Source organism: Ciconia boyciana, chromosome 3, assembly GCF_034638445.1.
Source record: "Ciconia boyciana chromosome 3, ASM3463844v1, whole genome shotgun sequence".
NCBI lineage: Eukaryota > Metazoa > Chordata > Aves > Ciconiiformes > Ciconiidae > Ciconia > Ciconia boyciana.
Genome location: NC_132936.1, coordinates 22770711 through 22792194, shown reverse-complemented (window position 1 = coordinate 22792194; position 21484 = coordinate 22770711). Strand labels below are relative to the sequence as shown.

Sequence of the window (21484 nt, the reverse complement as noted above, 5' to 3'; positions counted from 1 at the left end):
TGTTGTAACTTCAGATATTACTGACATTCACACAGATGTTTTAATTTGTTAGATATACCACCACAAATGTTTCTCAAGTCAGTAAGTTCTACAGCTATGGAATGAGGAGCAGCTGTCATTCATATTAATCATGTTTACTGGCAGCTCAGTAACTTTTAAGGTCTTAGATGTACAGTTTCTGTACGTGTTGGTAAAAGTCAGTTTGCCTCCATCACCTCAGCGGAACTGATGCAAAGATTTAATTAAATTTTTGTAATTGTAAAACAATTCTAAAATTTTTAAAATTTCAAATAAATTCTAAAACGTTAAAAGGATTTTGGAAGTCTGCCTGCTAAAGCCACCCTAATTTCTTAGGGTCTACCATTACTCCAGTAACAGTTAGAACTACAAAGCCAAATTTCTGAATTCTAAAGTATTGCTCCTTTCTCAACAATCTTAAGCCTGGCTAACTAAACCAGCCATTTTATACTCTTTCGCGAACAGAAGAGAAACTGGTCAATGTGCTTATGTTAGACTTTCCACTTTGTTCTGATCAACTGTTTTGAACAATCCAGCTTAGGCACTACAGCATCTAAGAAACCATGTAAAACTCTAGTTCTGGATTCATTCTACTGGTTTACCATTCAAGTGAGGCACTCAAGGTTGACACCATTTATAACACAAATCACCTTTTTAGGTGCTTTTTTTTTTTCTTCCTACTGTTCGAGGCTGAAAAGTCTTGGGAAAGATTGAGGTTCTTGTCTCTTTAATGCTGTTGAGCATTAAAAGCAATGTTCTAAACCACAATGCATACCATACATATACCAAAAAATCTGCAAGGGCAATAAAACAGGCAAGTACCCTAACCACTAGTCTGGAAGCAAATCCTTTTTGCTTTGTTTCCTTTGGTCCCACATCTCTTGTTTTTCTGGAATTATAACACACTGTCTCAGCTTCACAAGGATGGGTAGAATGTGTTTTTTCTCCAAATACTCCACGGCCTAGTGGTAAGGGTGTTCTCCTGGTATGTTTATTTAATTTTGATTTGTGTCTTTTCAAGTTCTGGATGCATTCCAACCACTACATTATTTGTGAACAGCCTCACCACTGAACTGAACTCTAGTCCTGATGTCTCACATTTTTTGCTTCTCTAGGAGTTGGGACAAGCACTTTACTACCTCAAATTAGATGACAAAAAAGACTTGGGGCTAGAGAAAGATCAGTATCTCCCAGAACAGGTATTTCCAAGTGGGCAGCTGGTTAGGCATTGAGGAAATCAAAGCATAACATTATGCAGCTCCCTAAAGTAAAAGTTACATACTTTTGGAAAACAGGCAGATAGCACCATTGTCCAGAACTTACAGGTTCCATGCACTTAATTCCCGACTTAAGACTAGACCTGACCCAGAGAAGCTAACATAGTAAGAAAGGGACTTTCCAAGGAATGAGATTAGTATACCATAATTGTTTCTATAAACTTCATGTCACTACATTATTTGTAAAAGACAACTTGCAATAAAACTGGAAGAAAAAAAAAACACAGAAGACGGAAAATGCTGGAGTCTCAAATTTTAAGGGATGTTAAAAAAGCTAAATGCATATATATCTTGTCCTAGATAAAAGTATGCAATGAATCACAGGACTGTTAAGAAGCTACATAAGAAACAGAAACCGCATAATATTTACACATCAAATATTCTGGAAATTGCTATTTTAAGCATATTTAAGATGTAGTAAAGTATATTTAAGATGTATCACACTTTGCTATTTTTGATTCTATAGGAATTATTTTGCCTTTAAAAGAGAGTTCAGTACCCAGACTGATGAACAACAACTGAAACTACTATCAGTGTTTCCCTGTAAATACATAGCACACTGGCCACCACCATCTTCCTCAAGCTATAAGCTTTCATAGAGCAATATAATGAGTTTTCACCAAAGAAAAATTACTCAGTTTAAAGTTGCTTCATGCAGTTTAAGTTACATATGAACAGGATATTTATACAGTCACAAATTATCAGCTGTTCAGTGCAAAATTATTTATTTTGTACACATAGGCACATCAGCAAATGCATTTTTAAAATACGCATATAAAATAAAGAACTTACTTTGACCACGTAATTGAACCTTCTGATGTCCTGAATTGCACTTGAAAAGTCTAAGCGGTTAAAAGCTTCTCCCAAAGTGCAATAGCCATGTCTCTGAGAAGAATAATAAACACATTTTAAATGGAAAGAAACAAAGATAAAATTGAGGAAAATATTCAGAAAAGCACTCTGCCATACAACTGATGCTTATGTATACCATGCTTCCGAGAAATATAACGTATCTGGACTGAAGATTTATTTAATTTCTTGTAGAACAAATGAAACTAGATACGCTATTTGGAACTAATAGGTACATAGGCAATATTACTCAACAGCAAGGCCTTTAAATTCATACTAATCATGCAATCTGTAATCACTGGAATTTGAGTGTCCTGGGAATCTACTCCACTATTGCATGGCCGCAATGCTGGCACTCTCTCATGGCTATCACACTCCCCGTTTGCCTCAGCACAAGGTAAACTTTTTTGTACAGCAGCCTGAGCTTACAACCATAAGCATTAACTGACTGAGTTTATGTTCACATTTGAGGGTAAGAACACAGTTACTTGCTCCTGGGATTAGAAGAACAAATGGTCTCAACATCTAGAATTTATTTTCTGGGTGCTACAAGTTTAGGCACAATTTTTCTTTGGTACCAAGAGCAATTGCATTTTCTTTTGGTACTTCTGCACAGGTCTCTTAAGGTGAAAACGGAAGTTTCAGAGGCTGTTGTGGAACTACTTAAGGTGGTAGTAGCAGCCCGAAATGACATGGGATCACATAAGCTGAGTAAATTTAGAGCCACAAAGCCACACAGGAGCCTTGGAGCAAATATAATGAGGGCAGAAAAACCCAACAACTGGTGAAAGAGATCCTTCCCTAGGCTGATAAGCCATACTAGCACACTGCTCTGGAAGTAGGGGATAAATAATTATTTGAAGTTCATTCCTAGACAGACTTCCTCGGTGAATTATGTGATGGTGAAGAGATAGCAGTACAACTTAACATTCCTTTCTGCAACCCAATGAAAGCTTACCCTGAATGTATCCCAGTGGGACAGGAGACAGTTAAGTATTCACTGCAGAGTGGTGGTAATTACTGCCTATTGGTTAATGACTGAATTCAGGGTTGTACCGCTCGCTCATCCAGTTAATATACCTGAGATCCAAGCATGCTGCACACTTCACTATAAGCACAACTTGGTTGACTAATAGCAGTGAATTAACACTTACAGACAACAAAACTTTATTTGCAATTTAAATATTTGTGGCTGTTCTGTCTAAACAGTTATCAAAAGGCCATGCTTAAATACATTAACATGAGGTACATTTCCTTGAACAGCTGGAAGCAGATTTCTATGGAACTTCAGCTCTACCTTTGCCAACGTACCATGACAAAATTACTTAAAGAGCATCTTCTAGTTCTTTTCAGCTATATACCTGCACTTGTTTTGGTTTTCTTTATTTTCAGTGCTCTCCCATAGCATGTTTCACATGTTTCTTATCAAGACCTTCCTACTCTTGTCATTTTGCCCTAAAATTCAGTATACAGTCTGGAAAAAAAGTTTCCTACTTGCAAGACAGTCATTTCAAAGTCAAGTTAAATTACAACCTCTAAGGAAAACTAGAGCCTCTGTAAATTATGTTTTAGATTAGTTTAAATTGTTGCTCTGAATTTTTTGGTTCAAGTATGCTTGTTCCTTGCTACTTTTTCATTCCGCTACTTAACTTTTAACTTTTTACTCTAAGCTTTTGAATTTATACAAGGAATTACTTGAAAAAGATTAACAATTAATTCTAACCATCCCTGTTTCGTGTTTTAATATTTTTTTTTAAAAGGTGAATGGTCAATTATTAGACGACAACAGCAGTGACAAGAATAAGCTAATCTGTACACCAAAATATTTTGTCCATTCTCTGAGTGGACAAGAAACCCAAGCAAATAATCACACATCACTAGTACACCAACTTCTGCACAAGGGCAGGGGGATAATCCCGACGCACAGGTTATGAAGGACAGCAATGAGTGATTTTAGACAATTTGTGTTTTGGCCTGAATGTAGTTTGAAAACTCAGCTTAACAACCTTATCATTCAAAACACCATAATGGCTGGTGACAGTCTGTCATCCCTTCTTCCTTCTTACCCTAAATTTGATGTGGCACAAGAGGAAAGAGCATGCTTGAGACTTTTGCAGACCAATGTAAGTAACTACATCTATCACAGATGAAGATAAAACTGGCAAAGAGGACTATGAATCTGGTGAAAGGCTTTGTAATACCCTTCTAGATGTAGAAGGGCAGCCTCCAGGTCACTGGCCTGCAAGATGAAGTCCTCCAATGTCTCCTCTACATAAGCTTTCTCCACAACACCATGCTCTTCCTGAGTAGAGCTCTTTATGGTCTCTCTCAGCTCCAAAATGCAAAGCCAACTTTTGCCTGCATGGCTAGGGTCATCACACTTACCTCCCTCCCTCCCCTTCTCCTGGCCGGCATTACTGTGTGGATGAAAGATGTCCTTACAGGTGTCCAAGCTTCCACCCATCCCAGATAACCACAGGAATCAACACAGGAATGAAACTCAAAGTTCAAGACAGTTTATCTCTAGATACAATGGATGTATTTTAACTTTGGGCTTTCCAAGAGGTCATTCCAAGATCTTTCATGTTCCCTTTACAGTTGCATGATACAGTTTGTATCCCAAACTGAAAGCACCTGAACTGTGGAATACAAAGGTCCTCTTTTTGAAGTTTGAAACTGAAGTTTCACTTATATTAAAATTTACACCAAGATTCCAAAACATGAGGTAGCTGCCTGCAGACACCTTCTTTGGAGATGTTACTCTGGTTTTGCAAATACTTTCCATTTTAGTTCCATTTTAGTTCACAGACACACAGTACAGATAGCGACAGATGGGCTTGGAGAAGTAGTGGAGAACTATATATAAGTAGTGGGGAACTGTAACTTCCTTGCAAGTTCCCACATCTCTGCCACAATGACCCATGTAAAAGTCACTTTGCTAGCTGCCTTTGCCCCATCATGTGCAGGTGTACTATGTTGCCAATGAAGAGAGAGTTGAATATAATCCTCAAGACCAGATGGCCCAAATGCATTTTTTTTTCAATATACTGTTAGTCAATTAAGAAGCACAAAGACTGTAGGAATTGAGCATGCAGGACTTACTTCCCTGGTGCTTTCTTTATGAACATAAATCCACTTTTCACGATAAAAACCTAAAATAAAATCAAAATAGAAGCATTTTTAGGCTTCCACTTTAGATAATGCCTTCTAGAAAGAAATTGAACAAAATAGACCATCCTCAATAAAATGCTTCATTAAGATAGGAGAGATGGTGGAACAGTTTTCATGAAGGAAGTTTATAAAGACTGAAAAGGATGACTACAAATTTTCAGAAGTTATGTACTTCAAAAAAATAAAGGAAAAGTTAAATAATTTTATAAATCAAACACAAGAGTTGGCACACCATTGGCAGATGTGACACAACTTTCATCAACTGTGTACCAACAACAGTCGATTTCTCCTACAAAACCCCTGATCTTTGTTAATCCAACAGGCACCTTAGCACTTCACACACGAAAGTACAGAAATTAGCAACCTTCTTGTTCCCGAACACTCCACCCCTCTAATCCATTTTCTTCTGTAAAGGTGCCTGCTCTGCATCCACTTTGTTCAACTAGTTGCAGAATGCTGCAGGGAAGTCAGCTATACAAGACCAATAAAGGCAACCAGGCAGACATAAAGACAACTTTCAGAAGTCTGGTATGTTGTCAAAAGAAAGCATGCTCTTACATCTAGCCACTTGAATCTTTTGAAAGACTTTACACCCAGACAAGCCTGGGGAAGCTCGCAGCTTTCTGCAAGACCATCTCCATTACAGTTTTGGGAATATACAAATAATGGAGATAATTTCAAGATCAAAGCATTAGAAATGCCAAAAAGTTGCTTATCAATTTACTCTTTTTTTTACCTACTCTACCAAATTCTCTACTTCAGTAAGTTTACTTGCTGTCATACACATATTTGCAGTCTAAGGTACAGGTGATCTTTTAAAAGTGAGAACTGACAAAAATGGCTTTGATATTTTAATGTTAAAAAAAGGGACTATTTTTAAGAAATTCAATACTGATAAAGTCTTTACCAAAAGCTATAGGCATTATGACAAATATATGCATTTATGAACTGATTCTAGAGATCTAATGCTAATCAGAATTTGAATTAAGCAAAAATAAAACAGTTGCTTTGGTAAACAGAAACTTCCATAAGCATCCAGAATTTAATCTAAAACCACAAAACAAAACAGTGGTTAGTATCAGAAGGCATTTATTATTCAGAAATTACTATTCTTAAATTAATTACCTTTGGATCTTTGAAAAAAGTCACACAACAGATTATCTGTGGCACAGTTCAATTAAGATGTATCACTTCTGACACCAGAATTCGTTGCCAATACAAAAGTAAACATAAGTCAGAAGGCTACTCTACAGATGAATATAAATGAATAGTTATTATAAAATTTTGCTGAACCTACAAGAGTCTTCTAAAATAAACGGAAAAAGCCCCCAGCCTTACATTGCGAATCTGTGTTATTCCTAAAATGATCTTTTTTCCTTTTCTTGGCTGCAAACTCACAATCTTCAGTACTGTATATTTCTTCATCTTCATCATCACCAGTTAAGATGCTGAAATAAACACATCTAATTAGAACAGCAGTGATTAAATATTTAAAATGCATACAGCTTATGATACTCTGCATTAAAAATACAATTTTTTTTTCCCATCTGGAAGACTTTAATGATGTTCCTCTACCTGATGGTCTAGAGCAACACATATCTTGACAGCTGTCTTGCTCTTTTCTTCCCAGTGGGGTTGAATTTTGTGTCAAAGTGATTAAATACACAAAAGTATCCTCCTGATAGGTATCTTGTAAGTCATCACTGACATTTAGAAAGGACTACTGAGGAGACAGTACTAACTGGACAGCTCGCTGTCTGCAAAGCTCTAGTGTACAAAAATTCATTATTTGAAATGGACCAAGCCTTGAAAAACTGTGCATACAGGTAAAAGTCAGTGCAGAATTACTGCAAATCCTCGTATAGGCAGAAAGACAGCAAAGAAAGACACCTCTGTTACTACTGTCAACTTTGGGGCAAAGAAAGTCTTCCTTTTAATAAATGCCTGAATCGCAACACTGTACATAATTTAGGTGTGACAGTAATGTTTTACCAATGATTTGTAGAGCATCAAGAACCACATGGTCTACTCTGCTCTGTCCCAGAGAGAATCAACTATACCTATGTCACTTCTGACAGTTAACTACGTAACCTAACACTGAGGACTATACTGAATAATTATATAGAGAGTGTATATACAGATAGTGTAAGTATATATATATATATATAAAGAAACTATTAAGAAAGTGTTGTTGTATAAACTAACCTTTCTAAAATACATACACATTTAAAAGCTGCCTGTGCTACATAAAGTCTACACAGGTTCATAAAGTTTTGCTTTCCATTTTTGCAGATAATTATAAGGAACAACAATACAGATAAGAATGGGTGTTCATTTTACTAGCACAGAGAAGGAAGATACTTCATATGAAGGGTGCGGTCCTGCACAGATAAGCAGAATAACTAAAGATGCATGGTAGTGAAGCTTAACTGTAGTACTATTTTATTTCCTCATTATTATTCTTTGACAAGAAAGTTGTATACAAAACCCTTCCCACTCATTACTATTTTTAATCCAAATTTGCCAGATGAATCTATCAATGTCAGTTTGAACTTCAAATTGCACCAGCAACAGCTGAACATTGTAAAACTGAAGGATACCAGTTTATTAAAAACAACAACCTGTACTGGGGCATTAAGTTGCAAAAATAATATTTTATTAGTTTATTGCTACTAGTTAAAATTTTAAAGTTAAAATTTTCAGGCTTGAGCCATCTGTTAAGGAGGATGACTAAACAACACTGTAGAAAAGCTTTTTTTTTTTAACTGCTCTAATCAGTAAATGCTAGCTCAGCTTAAAGATACACAAGTTGAGATGACTCAAAAATAGAAAGTTGTTTTCATCTTAGGTTTAAATCCTAAAAAAAAAAAATCTAACATACCTCTGCATTCAGATAAAGCTCAATCCAAGGTGAGGGCCTTAGTTCATGTCTTACCATTTTTAAAGCAGAGTATAAAGACTCAACAACTTCAATATTCTATGCAATATTGCCAGATATCATATCTGGGCAAACAGCAAGAGTTTGGAGAACAGGAACTGGCCAACTGACAAAAGCAGAACATCAACACTGATAAGTTACTTTGATTAAGTAACATTCCAATCCATCAGGTTTTTTTTCCAAAGCTATCAAAGGAAATATCTTTAAGCTCACTAAAATAATTAATTTAATTATGTTTTAGCATATTGACTGCATTGCCACAACACATAAGTTATTGCAGAAATCAGAAAAGTTGCTACAGAATCAGAAATAGAGCCCAAAGCTCCCAGACCTAGCTTTATCATCCTAACAACAGATAGAAGACTAGAGAGATACGGCCTGATACTCTGCAATATAATTCAGGCAGAACAGAAACACGCCCATTCCCATCGACCCAGTGCAACAGGGAGAGGAGGGGAGGCAGCATTCCTGAAGGCCAGCTTCAGAAGAGGAAGGTTAATCTGGCACGATTCCTTCTTTTATTCCTAGAGAGGAAGTGTCCTTAGAAGGCAATTTAGACCAGTAACATACCTGAAGTGATTTAAAGTCCAGCCCTGTCCCCCAATAATATACACTTCCTCAAGCATCAGATAAACAAGCAAGGCAGCTTAAGGACAGTCAATTAATACAAGGAATTGAGAAGATGAAGAGCGCCATTTCAAACACCTTTGTCTAACATTCAAATTCACCTGTGACATTCCTGGAATTCTTCATGTCATTTTAGAGAAAAGATAAATTTGACTTATCTGTGAGAATCTTCTTATATGAGGCTTTATTTCCTCATGTTCTGTCCCACTTCATGTGGAGATTCTTTCCCTGCTTATCTGTAACCATCACCATTCTTCTTGACAAACTTTAAGTCTGTTACTGAGAATGAAAGCAAGGGTCCCACAAACATCAGAAGAATGGGACAGAAATACAGGCACTTCCCCAGCAACTGTCAGCCTTCCTTCCAGAAATCTGGAGAGCTGGTTGATGAGTAACAAAGCTGCTCCACCATTTCCAAAAGCAACTGCTGCCCTGCCCCGAACACCAAGCTAAGATACAAGAAACTGAATCAAGTGCTGCACGTGCCATATGGTGTAACAGAAGCGTTAATTTAATGTTTTTACCATAATACTGCACATGGTATCTGAGTGCACCTGGAAGGATTTAAATACATACATAATACTGCCAATTTACAGCTATTCTTACTTTGTCTTGATGATGCGCTTCTTCATAAAAAAATTATTCTAAAGCTTCTAAAAGCAAAGTACCTGGTGTCCTCAGAACTACAATACCCTACAAAAAGCATGCAAGAATTTATTTTTTTTTTTCCAAAAAAGTAATTTCATAACAATATTTAAGTAACCTCTTGGGTATGACACTTAAAATGCTGGAAAACTTGACAGGGCTATCCAAACTCCAACTCTTCTTCCTCATCCCCTTGCTTCTTTTCTCACGGAGGAAGGAACGCCCTCAAGTCATCCAATTACCTACAGAGACACACTAAGTGTTTTAGAAGAGACTCAAAGCCATTTACAGCTTGACCACGCATGGAAAATCCTGAGGTAAGTGCCTGCACCAAATAATGTTGCAATATATTTGTCAAGTGCCAAAATTACCTAAGACTAGATTCAAATCCAAGGACTTCCATCCAGTGCCAAAAACACTTTTGTGAACACCGTATCTCACTTACAGAATTAGACAAGAGACACTGCAGACTCAAATGACTACCCTGCCAGCCCAAGTAGTTCATATGAGCCTAACACCCAAAAAAAGGAATATCACCATCATGAAAATCCCATTAGTCTGATTCTCTTCCTTTTACCTCAAACAGAAAGCATAAGACAGCTTTACCCCTAAGCTGCAGGCTACTGAGAGGTAGCATACAATTCTGTAAGGCAATGCTGTTCTTTCTCCCCCCCACCAAGCTTCAATGACACAGTGCCATGGCACTGGAAATATGTATTTGCATTAGAATTTATAGGTACAAATTGCAGGTAGTCGTAGCCAGCATTCAGCACACGGAGCTTGATTAAGCACTGCGCCTCAACCACATTTCCATCTATTGTATACCTTGAATACAATGCACTCTTCACTTATATAATAATATTAATTATCCAAGTAAGTAAGAACTACAGAACTGAGGGTCTCATTTTTTCCATCTCAGTTTCCATAAATGGAACTAATTTAAAGTGCAACTATTCAAACATTATTCCAAATAATTCACATTGCTCCTGCACAAGTGATTATGTTTGTTCCAGGATGGTTATCATTAGGTCCACTATTTTTGACTAATTCATCAGCTGGATTCACCAAGGCACTGGATGACTAATTGAATAAGGTAAAAAATTGAAGAATATGTTTTTATTAAAATAGAACTTCTGTAAGTTATTTACATTTCTTGAAGGTTTATTTCTGAATCTGTGAGTAGATCTTTTCAATTTCTGAAGGGAAAGTATTTGTAATTGATAAAAGACAAAGTTTGGCAAGTAACTCTATCCATACTTTCTCTTACAGAAGAGAATACAAGTAATAGTAAACAGGGTTTCAGTCAACTACATAGCTTGAACTTATTTCTTTTTAAAGGAAAACTGCCGTATCTGCTCCCTGGAATACTCAAGTACTACCTTTAGCATAGATTTCTACAGAATATTTTGGTGAAAAGTATTATTTCATTTAATGAGCAAAAATAAATAAAACCCTGTTAGGACTGCCAGACTGGCATATACCATCATCCCTATTCATAGGACAGTTTAAAAAGAGACAAAAAAGTACTTATGTATTGTTTACTATATGCTTCTTCCACAAGGAAGGAAGCACTTTATCAAGCCTCATCCTTAGTCAGTGCTGTATCATGTTAACAGATATCCTAAGCTGAGCTGTCTATTCAATATACACAGATAATTGTTTCCAAATAGCTTAAGATGGTACAGAGAACAAGCCAGGAACACACAATACACTACTGTACTTCAATACGAAGCCCTGCACATGGGATAGAACCACCCCATCTGCAGGTATATGCTGGGTACAGACTGGATAGGAAGGAGTTTTACAGAAAAGGAGCCAGGGGTCTTGTGGATAACACACTGAACACAGGTCAGCAGTGTGCCCTTGTGTTGTAAAAAGCCAATTGCACCCTGGTCTGAGTTAACAAATGTGTATCCTCCAGACTGAAAGAAGCAATCATCCCTCTCTATTTGGCATGAGAAACTGCATCTGGAGTACTGTGTCTAGTTTGGGGCTCCCTGATACAATAAAAAACATTGGCATACTGGAACAAGTCCAGTGGGGAGTTACCAAGGTGATTAGGTACTGGAGCACACGATGCATGAGGGTAAAAGAACTGAGCTTGTTCAGTGTTAAGAGATGGTGGTGGAGGGAAATCTGATTACTGTCAATATCTAATATGAGGGTATAAAGAAGATAGAGCTAGACTGTAAGGTTAGAGGAGGTGGGCCGTAGTAAGTCAAGTGTAATGGACACAATCTGGGATAAGAGAAATTCTTATTAGATTGCGGGGTGGGGGGGAGAGGGAACAAAAAAAAAAAAAAATCACAGTGAGGGTACTAGAACTTGAAACAGGAGCCCAGAGAGGAATCTCCATTCCTGGAAATGCACAAAGCTCAACTGGCCAAGGCCCTATACAACCCAACCTCAGCTGGCCCTGCTTTGAGCACGTGTTTGGACCAGAAGATCCCTAGAGGTACTTTCCACCCTTAACTGTTCTATAATATTGTGCAAATAGATATTAACCTTTGCTGCTAAACAGCAATTAACTCATAGATCCAAAGTTCAAACTGTAGTGAAATTACTCCCAAGTAGTGCTACTTTGCCAAGAAGTACCAATTTGAATTCTGTAGTCTAAGTTTGGACAATATACATTAACTGAACAGACAGAAGCAGAATTGAAAAAAAAATTCAAAGAAAGGCTACAGAATATGTTGTGGTTTGGCTTTACTAAGTAGGAGATGTGCAAGATGAAGATGGGGAACTGGGGAATCACTACAGATGAGGGTATCTGCTGCAGACTAGGTTAGTCCCCGAGTTTGGGACTCTGACAAATTGGCAAGCTAGCCTAAGAAACCCAAATCATGAAACCCCTCAGATTTAATGAAAACTTTTTTTTACCCAGAGCATTTCATGGCCAGTCCCTTCAAATTAATGTACCTATTTTAGTCCTGAACTTTAATACTCTTATATCTTTCCAAAAAGAACTGATTCAAATCTGTTTCTAGCAAGAGAACTCCAGAGGAGTTCAAGACTAAATTCTTTCAAGACTAAGGAAAAAAAATCTAGCATTTTTGCTTGAAGAAGCAATAAAAATACCTCGCCTTGCTCTCTGGAGAAGAGATAAATATATCTCAACATATAATTAGGATCAGAAGAGCAAAAGTCTTAATGATATTCACAAAAACAATGATCACTTATGTCATACTTGCTAAACAATATTCATTAAAGCAACCTACAAAATATAATTATTTAGTAACTGTGCAAATAGCTATCAAAATTAAATTAGATCGCTTTCATCTGCCAACTATATTATTAAAGATACATGAAAGAGGGAAGAAAAGGTTTTTTCAAAGGTATATAAGACAACTTTTATGTTGGAGGCTTACTGAACACTCTTCCAGACAAGCATAGCCTTTGTATCCACAGTGGCCAGGCCATGTGGAAAAAGAAGCCCAAATAGTATCAGTGACAGATGAACACAAAAAGAAAAAAGGCATGAAGAAAACAGTAGGTCAAGATAAGCTTAATAATAATTCTTCACTGCTTGATAACTCTCTTGAGGTTTATTTCACAAATTTAGAAAACACAGGTGTATGAGTACAGCAAGTCCTTGCTTGCCAGTAAATTCCCTCTAAATCACATCAGTTACTGTATCATTTACTGGACTAACAACAACACACTGAATGTTCTCTTTTCTCATTATGAACACGTTATGCTGGAATTTATGACCAAGAATGCTATCCCTGAGAATTACATCTTGGTGGAGAAACCAAGTAGAAATTTGTTTGGACACAGCTATTTATATCACACTGGTCTGTGGGCATCTGCCACAAGTATTACTCTATTTAACTAATAACTTTCTCATCTGTTCTACAGGAGCACACACAGTCATATATTGTGTTAGAGAATTACCATAAAACTACCATTACCTGTGTACTTAGAGCAAAGGCATTATATGACTGCCATAAACAGTCCTAATCCAACACCCAATCAGCAGAAAGTCTTCAGTCACTTCCAGGTAACATTTCAATATGCCTGTTGAACTTGCAATAAGTTATAAGTACCTTACTTAAAATACTTATAAGTATCACTTTTATCTTTAAATAGTACTTAACAGGTTTTTTGTTTGGTTGGGTTTTTAAGGGGTTGGTTTTTTTTTAAAGACATACAACTTAAGGTGGGATCTGTCTGCCTAAAATAAGGAACTCACAAAGCAGTGACAAAAGATAGTCAATCTCCATCGGGGTCTCCTCTCTGCCTAACTAAACAAAACACATGGTTGCATTTGTATACTTCTAGCATATGCAGATGATATCATCTACCACAAATACTTGCAGTCTGAATGGAAATTAAGTCAATCTTTGCCTTCCCACCTGCTATTAACTTATGCAGAATCACTTGGGTTTTTTTAACTTACACAGTGTGACTGATACCATTCAGCTGATTATTCCCATCCTCAAGTGCAGGACTGAAGGGTTCACATCGTTTCCACCCATCTTCTGTTTTAACCCATCTCCATCCAGGTGATCTCCAGTCTTGGCCCAAAAATGGCATGGCTTCTCTATAAGCAGCAAGAAGATTGTTTGTGTATTATTCAATTAAGACAAGTTGCAAAACTTCTTGTCATTATTTCAGTTTTCTCTTTAGCCTTAAAAGAATATAATTATTACCTTGAGGAAAGAAAACTCTCTGTAGACCATCCTTTTAAGAAACAGATTCAGCAGTTTCTTAAGTACATTTTTGATTCTGTAACCTCATTTTTCTTGTCTTTCAGCATTTATTAGATCAAGGTAGGTTTCCCAGTTCTTTAAAGAACAAGGAAAAGAATTATTGTAGTCCAGGAAAGGGTTGATACCAAAACGAGCAAAATTATATCCTGGGTAATCTGCTCCGCCATGATCAAACAGATTACTGATTTTGAGACCTGATTAATAAATGGTTAGTAAGAGTTTGACAGGCCACAAAAATCAATGTTGCTCCTTTTATTTTTTCTAAGGCTTATAAATACTGAGTTTGTGCTACACTGTATAGTGATGTTTCAGTAAAGGAATTTTCATTTTCCCAAGTATTTTTTCACTTGCTGTTGAGGGTCACCTCCCACGCTAGGCTATTAACTGGATACCAGGACAAATGGAGACTGCTACATACAAGTCAATTGTGAAATGTGTCCTTAAATTCCTACAAACAGCTGCAAGTCATCACAGGTATATCATTCAAACAGTGTTCTGCTACCGTTTTTCAAAAGGCAGATTCACTTCTGACATATGAAGTAAGAATTTGAATAAAGCATTTTTCCACACTTTGAAGACTCTGACCTTGCTAGCTTTTGCCCTCTTCTTCCCATTCATCATGCATATACATTGCTCCTTATTTTAACGAGAGGTTTCACATGCAAGATATACAGGGAAAACAATATTATCATATTTGAAACATATGTTAATATATTAACACCAACAGCTTTATTCCTAACAAGTATGCATTTTCTAATATTTTTTCAACTTGAAAAAAATATTAGGCCACATCAGTCAAACATCACTATGAATTTATTTATCCCTTTGCACTCTTGACCAGCATCTGCCCAATATACTAGTTAGAACAGGAGAAGGCAGAGACGCATAAAAAGCCTGAAGAAATACAAGTTGAGTGAGCCAGAATTTTTTTTTTTAATTAAAAAATTGCACACCACACAAAACAAAGTGCATTGTCTAGCCCTCAGCATTGACTAAAGTCCCCTTCCTACGCATAACTCAGCCTTCCTCTGCATCTAACAGTAATCTTTTCCAAAATTTACCACATCCTTTCCTCCAGCCACCACAAACTCTATTCATGCCTATCTGCTTTTCAAATCTTTTTACTGCTTCCTAGGAGTAACATGAACCATAACATACATTTTTTCCAAGTTGTTTAGAACTCCTCTCATTTTGACTGAAATTAAGGCCTCTTGTCTTTATCGTACAACTGTTTAAGTAGCTGGTGCTCCTGAGTGAATTTCAGAATAACATAGGTTAAAGTATTTTTACTCCTGCCAAGATAAGCAGAATTTACCAGAAAATTTGTTAAATCACTGAAAGAGACTCAGAAAACAGCAGACAGCAAGTCAAAAACATCATCTTAGACAAACATAAACCAAAAGTTTTTGAACCATATCTAGATGTACAGAGCTCACAATCTAATCCTGGTCAGCAGCTCTGATATAAAAATAAAACACTATTGTAGGTGCATGTCATTACTCAGAAATTAAAATCTAGAGAGAATTCAGAACCACAGAGATCATTACAGGCTGAATGGGATAACTTGAAAAAAAGATTTAAAATATTTCAAGAATACTTACATTGATAAAGAATTGTTGGGAAAAGGAAGTGAAAAAAAATGAGACCACATACTTGCAGCATGGTGGGAACGTGTATTGTTAGAAGTTAGCAGGATAAGTTATAAAACAATGAGGAAAAAGGAAAAAAAAAACTTCCTGAAAACAATACAAGAAAACATGAAGTATTTTGTTCAAGTGGATGGAAGTAGCTGAAGTCCAAAGCTAATCATAATTTACAGAATAGGATGCTTAGTATGTTTTATAAATTCTTAAACTTTGGAAAAAAACCCTGTGGTTTCAAGGTAACAGGCCACCAGTGTAAGTGCTATGTGTAACCTCCTCCTAGGGAGCTGTACTGGCGTTTAAAATGATATGCTTCAATAGTTGCATGTTCTAAACCAGGCTGCTTTCCAGATCTTTACAACCTGAAAACTGATGGTCTTCCATTGCAAGGTCTCAACACAGAATAAATGTTCTGTCATCCCTCCTCAAAAAAAATTACATTGTTTTCAAAATAACAACAACGGTATCAGGAAGTGCACACACACACGGAAGACTACTGATGTCTGCTGCAGAAATCCTGGAAAACCATACTTAAGACAAAAAGCTCATAGAGATATGAATTATTTCTGTATATGTATGATATATTCAGCACATTATCTTTCTAAGAGAAAAAAATAAAAAGCTATTTGAAAAATCACAGATTATCTTCTTTAAAATTAAACATTTGTGGAAGATTACAAAAAGTCTGTAATTCTGTGAGGTTGGTACATGTTGACCTAATTTTTTTCCAAAGAAACAGATATTCTTAGTCCAAGACATAGTTTCACTATTGCACCAGCTAAGAGTGCATCCATCAGTAGCAATTCCACAAAATGACCTATACTCGTGCTCAAAAGTTGTAGCTCACAGAGTCAGAAGTGTAAAAGTATTCTTTTAGTAACAGTGTATATGCAACCAGAAAAAAAAAAATCTCATTGCTTCTCAATTCCTGTAGGATTGAAGTGTAGATTTGATTGTTGTTCAGAAGTGATCAAATTTTAAGAAGCAGCAGTGTATCATAAACATCTCTCCTATGCATCTCTTTCATATGAGAAGTGATCATAGAGTATGACTGCCTAGACAGGTAAGAACATTCATGCTTTTGCTCTGCCTCCACTCAGACTTTGCTTCCCCATACAGCATTGCACTAAAGTATACCTGTGGCTTCCAGACCAGAGCTTGCTTTCAAGAATTCTAGCATACTTTATGTAGTATACCGTCAATAATAGCAAGCAGCTATTTACTTGTTAAACCCTTCACCACAACAAAAGATGAGCTCCCTAGACTTGAATTTTGGGGAAAATCCAGTGGGACAAGGTTCTTTAAAGCAAAAAGTGACTGGGAAAGGAATGTGGTCATTAGCTAACAACAAGAGTTTAAGACAAGACATTAATTGCATTTAACTTTTTCCTAAAAACAAATAAGAACAAGAGTTCTTCACTTTGCATCATACACCTTTTCCTGAGGAGAGGGGGAAAAAGGACTGAGGAAACAAGAGCCACCAGAAAGAAGCACAGAAGAGGGCTGTGTATGCCAGCTTAATACAGCTTGAGATGACAGTAACTGCTCCAGCCATCCTTGCAGTTGTAAGGGAGTTCTGCTTTCCATGAGGTAGACAACTCACAACATAAGCAAAAGTCACTGCAAAGCCATTCAGAATTGCAGCAAGTCATCCTATTACTCTGCCACTGTACTGGAGACCTCTTCTGTCTATATATTCCTATACTTAAGAACATGTCATTATGACCCAAACCATTCTTCTTATTCAGTAGCAAGACTGTTGCCAACACGATGGGAACAGGCAAGGTTCTCCTGTTTCCTTACAGTCCAGCAGCATACCCATCTCTTCCTTTAGCACGCTAACCAAATCTCTTCAGCAGCTCAACTTTCAACAGAAACTGCTCCTTTGCAACCTCACGACAGGCATATGACTTCTAGACTTCCTTCTTCTAGGAGCTAGCTCAGTCGACCTCTGTGACTCAGAGGTCCGAGTCTGCTTACAGACTTCATCCCGCCACATGTTTTTTCATATTAAATAACTGTCTCAAATCAAGTCTCAAACTTCTGCAAGACCATGATTCATCAACTCCTCAGGTTTTCTCTTGCCCACTCCGGTTCTGATTGTTATTTCCCCATAAAACAATTTTCATGCATCCAGACCATGCAGTTCTCAGTTCCCAACAGGGACAAATGCTCCGCCTCGCCAACTGAACTGCCTACCCTAGACTTCTTCCCTCCAGCCTGCTGCTGTCCCAGCCCTTGCTTCTCCCCGTTCTACCATACTCATGCAGCCTATTGATATCCCAACACCCCACTCCCCCAGGCAGGCTCCAGACACCTCCCCTCCAGCCCCCTCCACGCTGCCCCTTATTCCTAGCCCCAGACTCATCCGCCCATCAGGGCTCAAGCACCTTCACCTTCCCAAACTACTCCAGCTCCACACGCCGCTAAGACCCAGTCCGAAACCCCTCAAGCCATGCCTGCCCATTCTGCCCGCACTCAGCCACAAGCGCCCGGGCCCGTGGGCCTCGCATACACAGTCCCACACCCCTTCCCGCCCCGCCTCATTTGTACACCCGGCCCCGCACCGCCCCGGCCCCCCCTCACCTCACGACAGCGGCAGCACCGCTCCCTGCAGCGCGCGACCGGCCCGACTCCCCCTCGCACGCTCGGCCCGGGCCGCGGGGCTATTGACGGAAGTAACATGGGGCTGCGCTCCCCCGCCCCCCGCCCCGCTGATTGGCCGCCCGCCGCGGCGCTTGTTGCTACCCGGCAGCGCCCTTCTCCATTGGCGGAGGGGGGCGGTGGCGTCACCGGCAGGCTCGGGCCAGGAGCGTCACGTGAGGGGGGAGCGAGGCGCACGTGTCAATGTTTTGGTCGGCTGGGGGCGGGGCGTGTGGCGCGAGCGGGGCCGAGCGAGGGCCGCCCGCGCGGCGGGGGGGCGCTGTGCCGCCCTGCGCTCCCGCCGCCCTTCCCGCCCCTCCCGCCGGCCTGGCGCTGACTGGATTTTCTTAACGTAAGGGCAGAAATCCGTGTGCAGCCTGCCAGTGTCGTCGTGTGGCGGGCAGGGAGTGTGTCAGCCTCGGCAGGGCCCTCGGGGAAGAGCAGTGCTGCCTGCTCGTCCGTCCTCCGCTTCAGTTTCTAAACCCATCGGCTGATTTCAGCTGGATTCGAAGCAGAAGGGGTTGTCTCGGAGATACTCAAGTTCCCGTAGGTTGTATGAAAATAGGCAGCTGGAGGAATACACCGGTTCCGGGCTGCCTTGGGGAGGGCAGGGGGAATGCAGGTGCCTGGGAGCGGCTGATGAGCGTGGGCCAGTCCGTGCCTTGGACAGCTGCAGTCCTTGTGTACATCCTCCCCAGACAGGGCACATTTTCTTTTGGTGGCTTAGAGGTGTTACATGAGGGTTGGAGCTACACTAGGCTTACTTTTGTAAAAGAATTTGGGAGAAATGGGAAACAAGTCTGTAGGAAACCAACCTTATGGAGCTCCTTATTTCTTAAAGCTTTAAGTCATGAATATGTGGTTGTATGAACATTTCAGCTTTTGCTTAAAAATCGGTAATTTTCCCTGTATGAATGTGGAGAGAGATATAAAAAGAGAAAGTCAAGGAGCTAAAATTGTGTTTTAAAACATTTAAATTGGTCTTAAATATTTTGTGCTGTAGAATAAGGGGTTGACCTTTAATTATTTGAATGCTTGGGATTGACAATACTGCAATTACTGCAACTTGTCCCTACCTGGAAGCATTCCCTAATCCTTTTGCAGCTCTTTCCTGTATGAAACTGGAGGTTGTGATATAACCTCAGTGCTATAAGAGCACAGAATTCAGCGTAGGCTCAGATGTCTTAGAAGGGTTTCTTTTGTGTCTTTGGGCTTGAAAAAGTTACATGAGTAGTTCTTTTTGACCTGGGATTGATTGATTATGTTCTCAGTATGTCACTTTTAGTAATTAAACTACTGTCTTAGAGGTAGGATTCATCTGTTTTCATGAAGAGAGAAAAAAAGACTATACCCTAGTCTTTTTCAAGACCCCATAGTCCTGACACAAATACAGCCATGGCAGAGGTGGTGCCTTTGTATGGTAAAAGGCTGTAGGCCACCCTGTCTGCCAGCCTGATTGTCACATTGGAGAATATGGTGATTGAAAAGAGTTTCCCAGCCTCACATTGGAAAAGGACGTGAGTCAATATTGATGGTTCATGTTGGTCTGGAACTTTTTGTGGGGCAGCATGCTCTGCTGTAATGGTTTTAGCCTTGCTAGCCCCCCTTTCTCATTTCCTCAACTTGTCTAGATGCTTGCTGACATCACTGGCTGCTGTGGGCAGCCTTCAGCCAAACACAGCTAGCAAGACAGTTGAGTCTACCTGCAGTTATCCTCACATTCACTGGCCTGAATGATTCTGTCGTAAATGTATGTCTCAACCACACTACTCTGCTAGGAACTTGTAACGCTCCTTGCCCAGCCCATGAAAGGGGTTTTTTTGCTCTTTTGGATCTAGATCTAGAAAATTCCTTCATAATGTGGCAAAAATGCTTTTGTCTCTAGGTTCCTTCTATATTTTCTCTCTGCCTCTTGAGGTATCCTATGGCATGTGGACATGCAACGAGTACACAGTTACCTCACAGCTCAGGTGGGGCTGATCTTTTAGGGTAGGTGGGATTTGACTAGTAGAGCATCATGAGCTAAACATCTAATCCAAAATGTGCTGTAGTACTCTTGTCTTTCCCTGAGGACTAGGCAGCACTAAAACACTGAAAGAGAATGAGCTGGAGCTTACTTCTTGAAGAAGTGCAGCCTTGTGGGAAGGACCCACACTGGAACAGTTTGTGAAGGGCTGTATCCTGTGAGAGGGACTCCACGCTGGAGCAGGGGAACAGCATGAAGAGGAAGGAGTGGCAGAGACAAAGTGTCATGAACTGACCCCAACCCCTGTTCCCTATTGCCCTGCGGCACTTGTGGAGGGGAGGAGGCAGCGGAAGAGTCAGGAATGAGAGTGGAGTTGAGCCTGGGAAGAAGAGGGGGTTGGGGAGAAGGTGTTTTTAGTTTTGTTTTTGTTTCTCACTATCCTATTTGAATGATCCACTGTTTTTAATTCACAATAAATTAAATTAATCTTCCCCAAGTCTGGTTTACCTGTGATAGTAATTGGTGAGTGATCTCCCTGTCCTTATCTGGACCCATGAGCTTTTTCATCTTATTTTCTCCCCCTGTCCTGCCGAGGAGGGGGAGTGAGAGAGCAGCTGGGTGGGTACCTGGCAGCCAGCTAAGGTCAACCCACCACACTCCCTTAATTATGAAGCCTGTCTGGTGGATGGCACCCTGAATGAATACCTCACACCGTAGGAAGGATGCAGTATGGATGGAGGAAGCAGATGGAGTGATGTGTTTCTTGTACCTTTTTTCTCTTTTATGGTATAGGTTCTAGAAGGGCAAGGACAAGTGTGCCTTCCCAGCTTGGGCAGTCACACTTTTGACTTGTGCTGCAAATTTAATAATGTCATTAATAGCTGAGGTACATAAGTAATTGGGTTTTCCATGACAACTCTCTTTCCTGAATATTCACTGCTACTCATATCCAGCTATTATAGTATTTTACCTGCTGGCTTCAGCGTATTTATATT

General features: G+C 39.2%; 1 protein-coding gene across 2 annotated transcripts in view; it reads right to left on the bottom strand.

Moving 5' to 3' along the window:
• FBXO25 (F-box protein 25) overlaps window positions 1-18584 on the bottom strand; it is a 34729-nt gene extending 16145 nt beyond the window's left edge. The window contains exons 1-5 of one of the 2 annotated variants that reach the window (XM_072855125.1): window positions 18467-18584; window positions 13925-14068; window positions 6654-6763; window positions 5247-5296; window positions 2088-2180 (exon numbers count right to left, since the gene is read on the bottom strand). In XM_072855125.1, coding sequence (XP_072711226.1) covers window positions 2088-2180; window positions 5247-5296; window positions 6654-6763; window positions 13925-14061 — 390 coding nt within the window. In that variant the 5' untranslated portion in view covers window positions 14062-14068; window positions 18467-18584. Of the gene's footprint in view, window positions 1-2087; window positions 2181-5246; window positions 5297-6653; window positions 6764-13924; window positions 14069-14177; window positions 14296-18466 lie in introns of those variants that run through there. The other variant, XM_072855126.1, reaches the window with a different exon arrangement.
• Between the last annotated feature and the right edge of the window lie 2900 nt (window positions 18585-21484).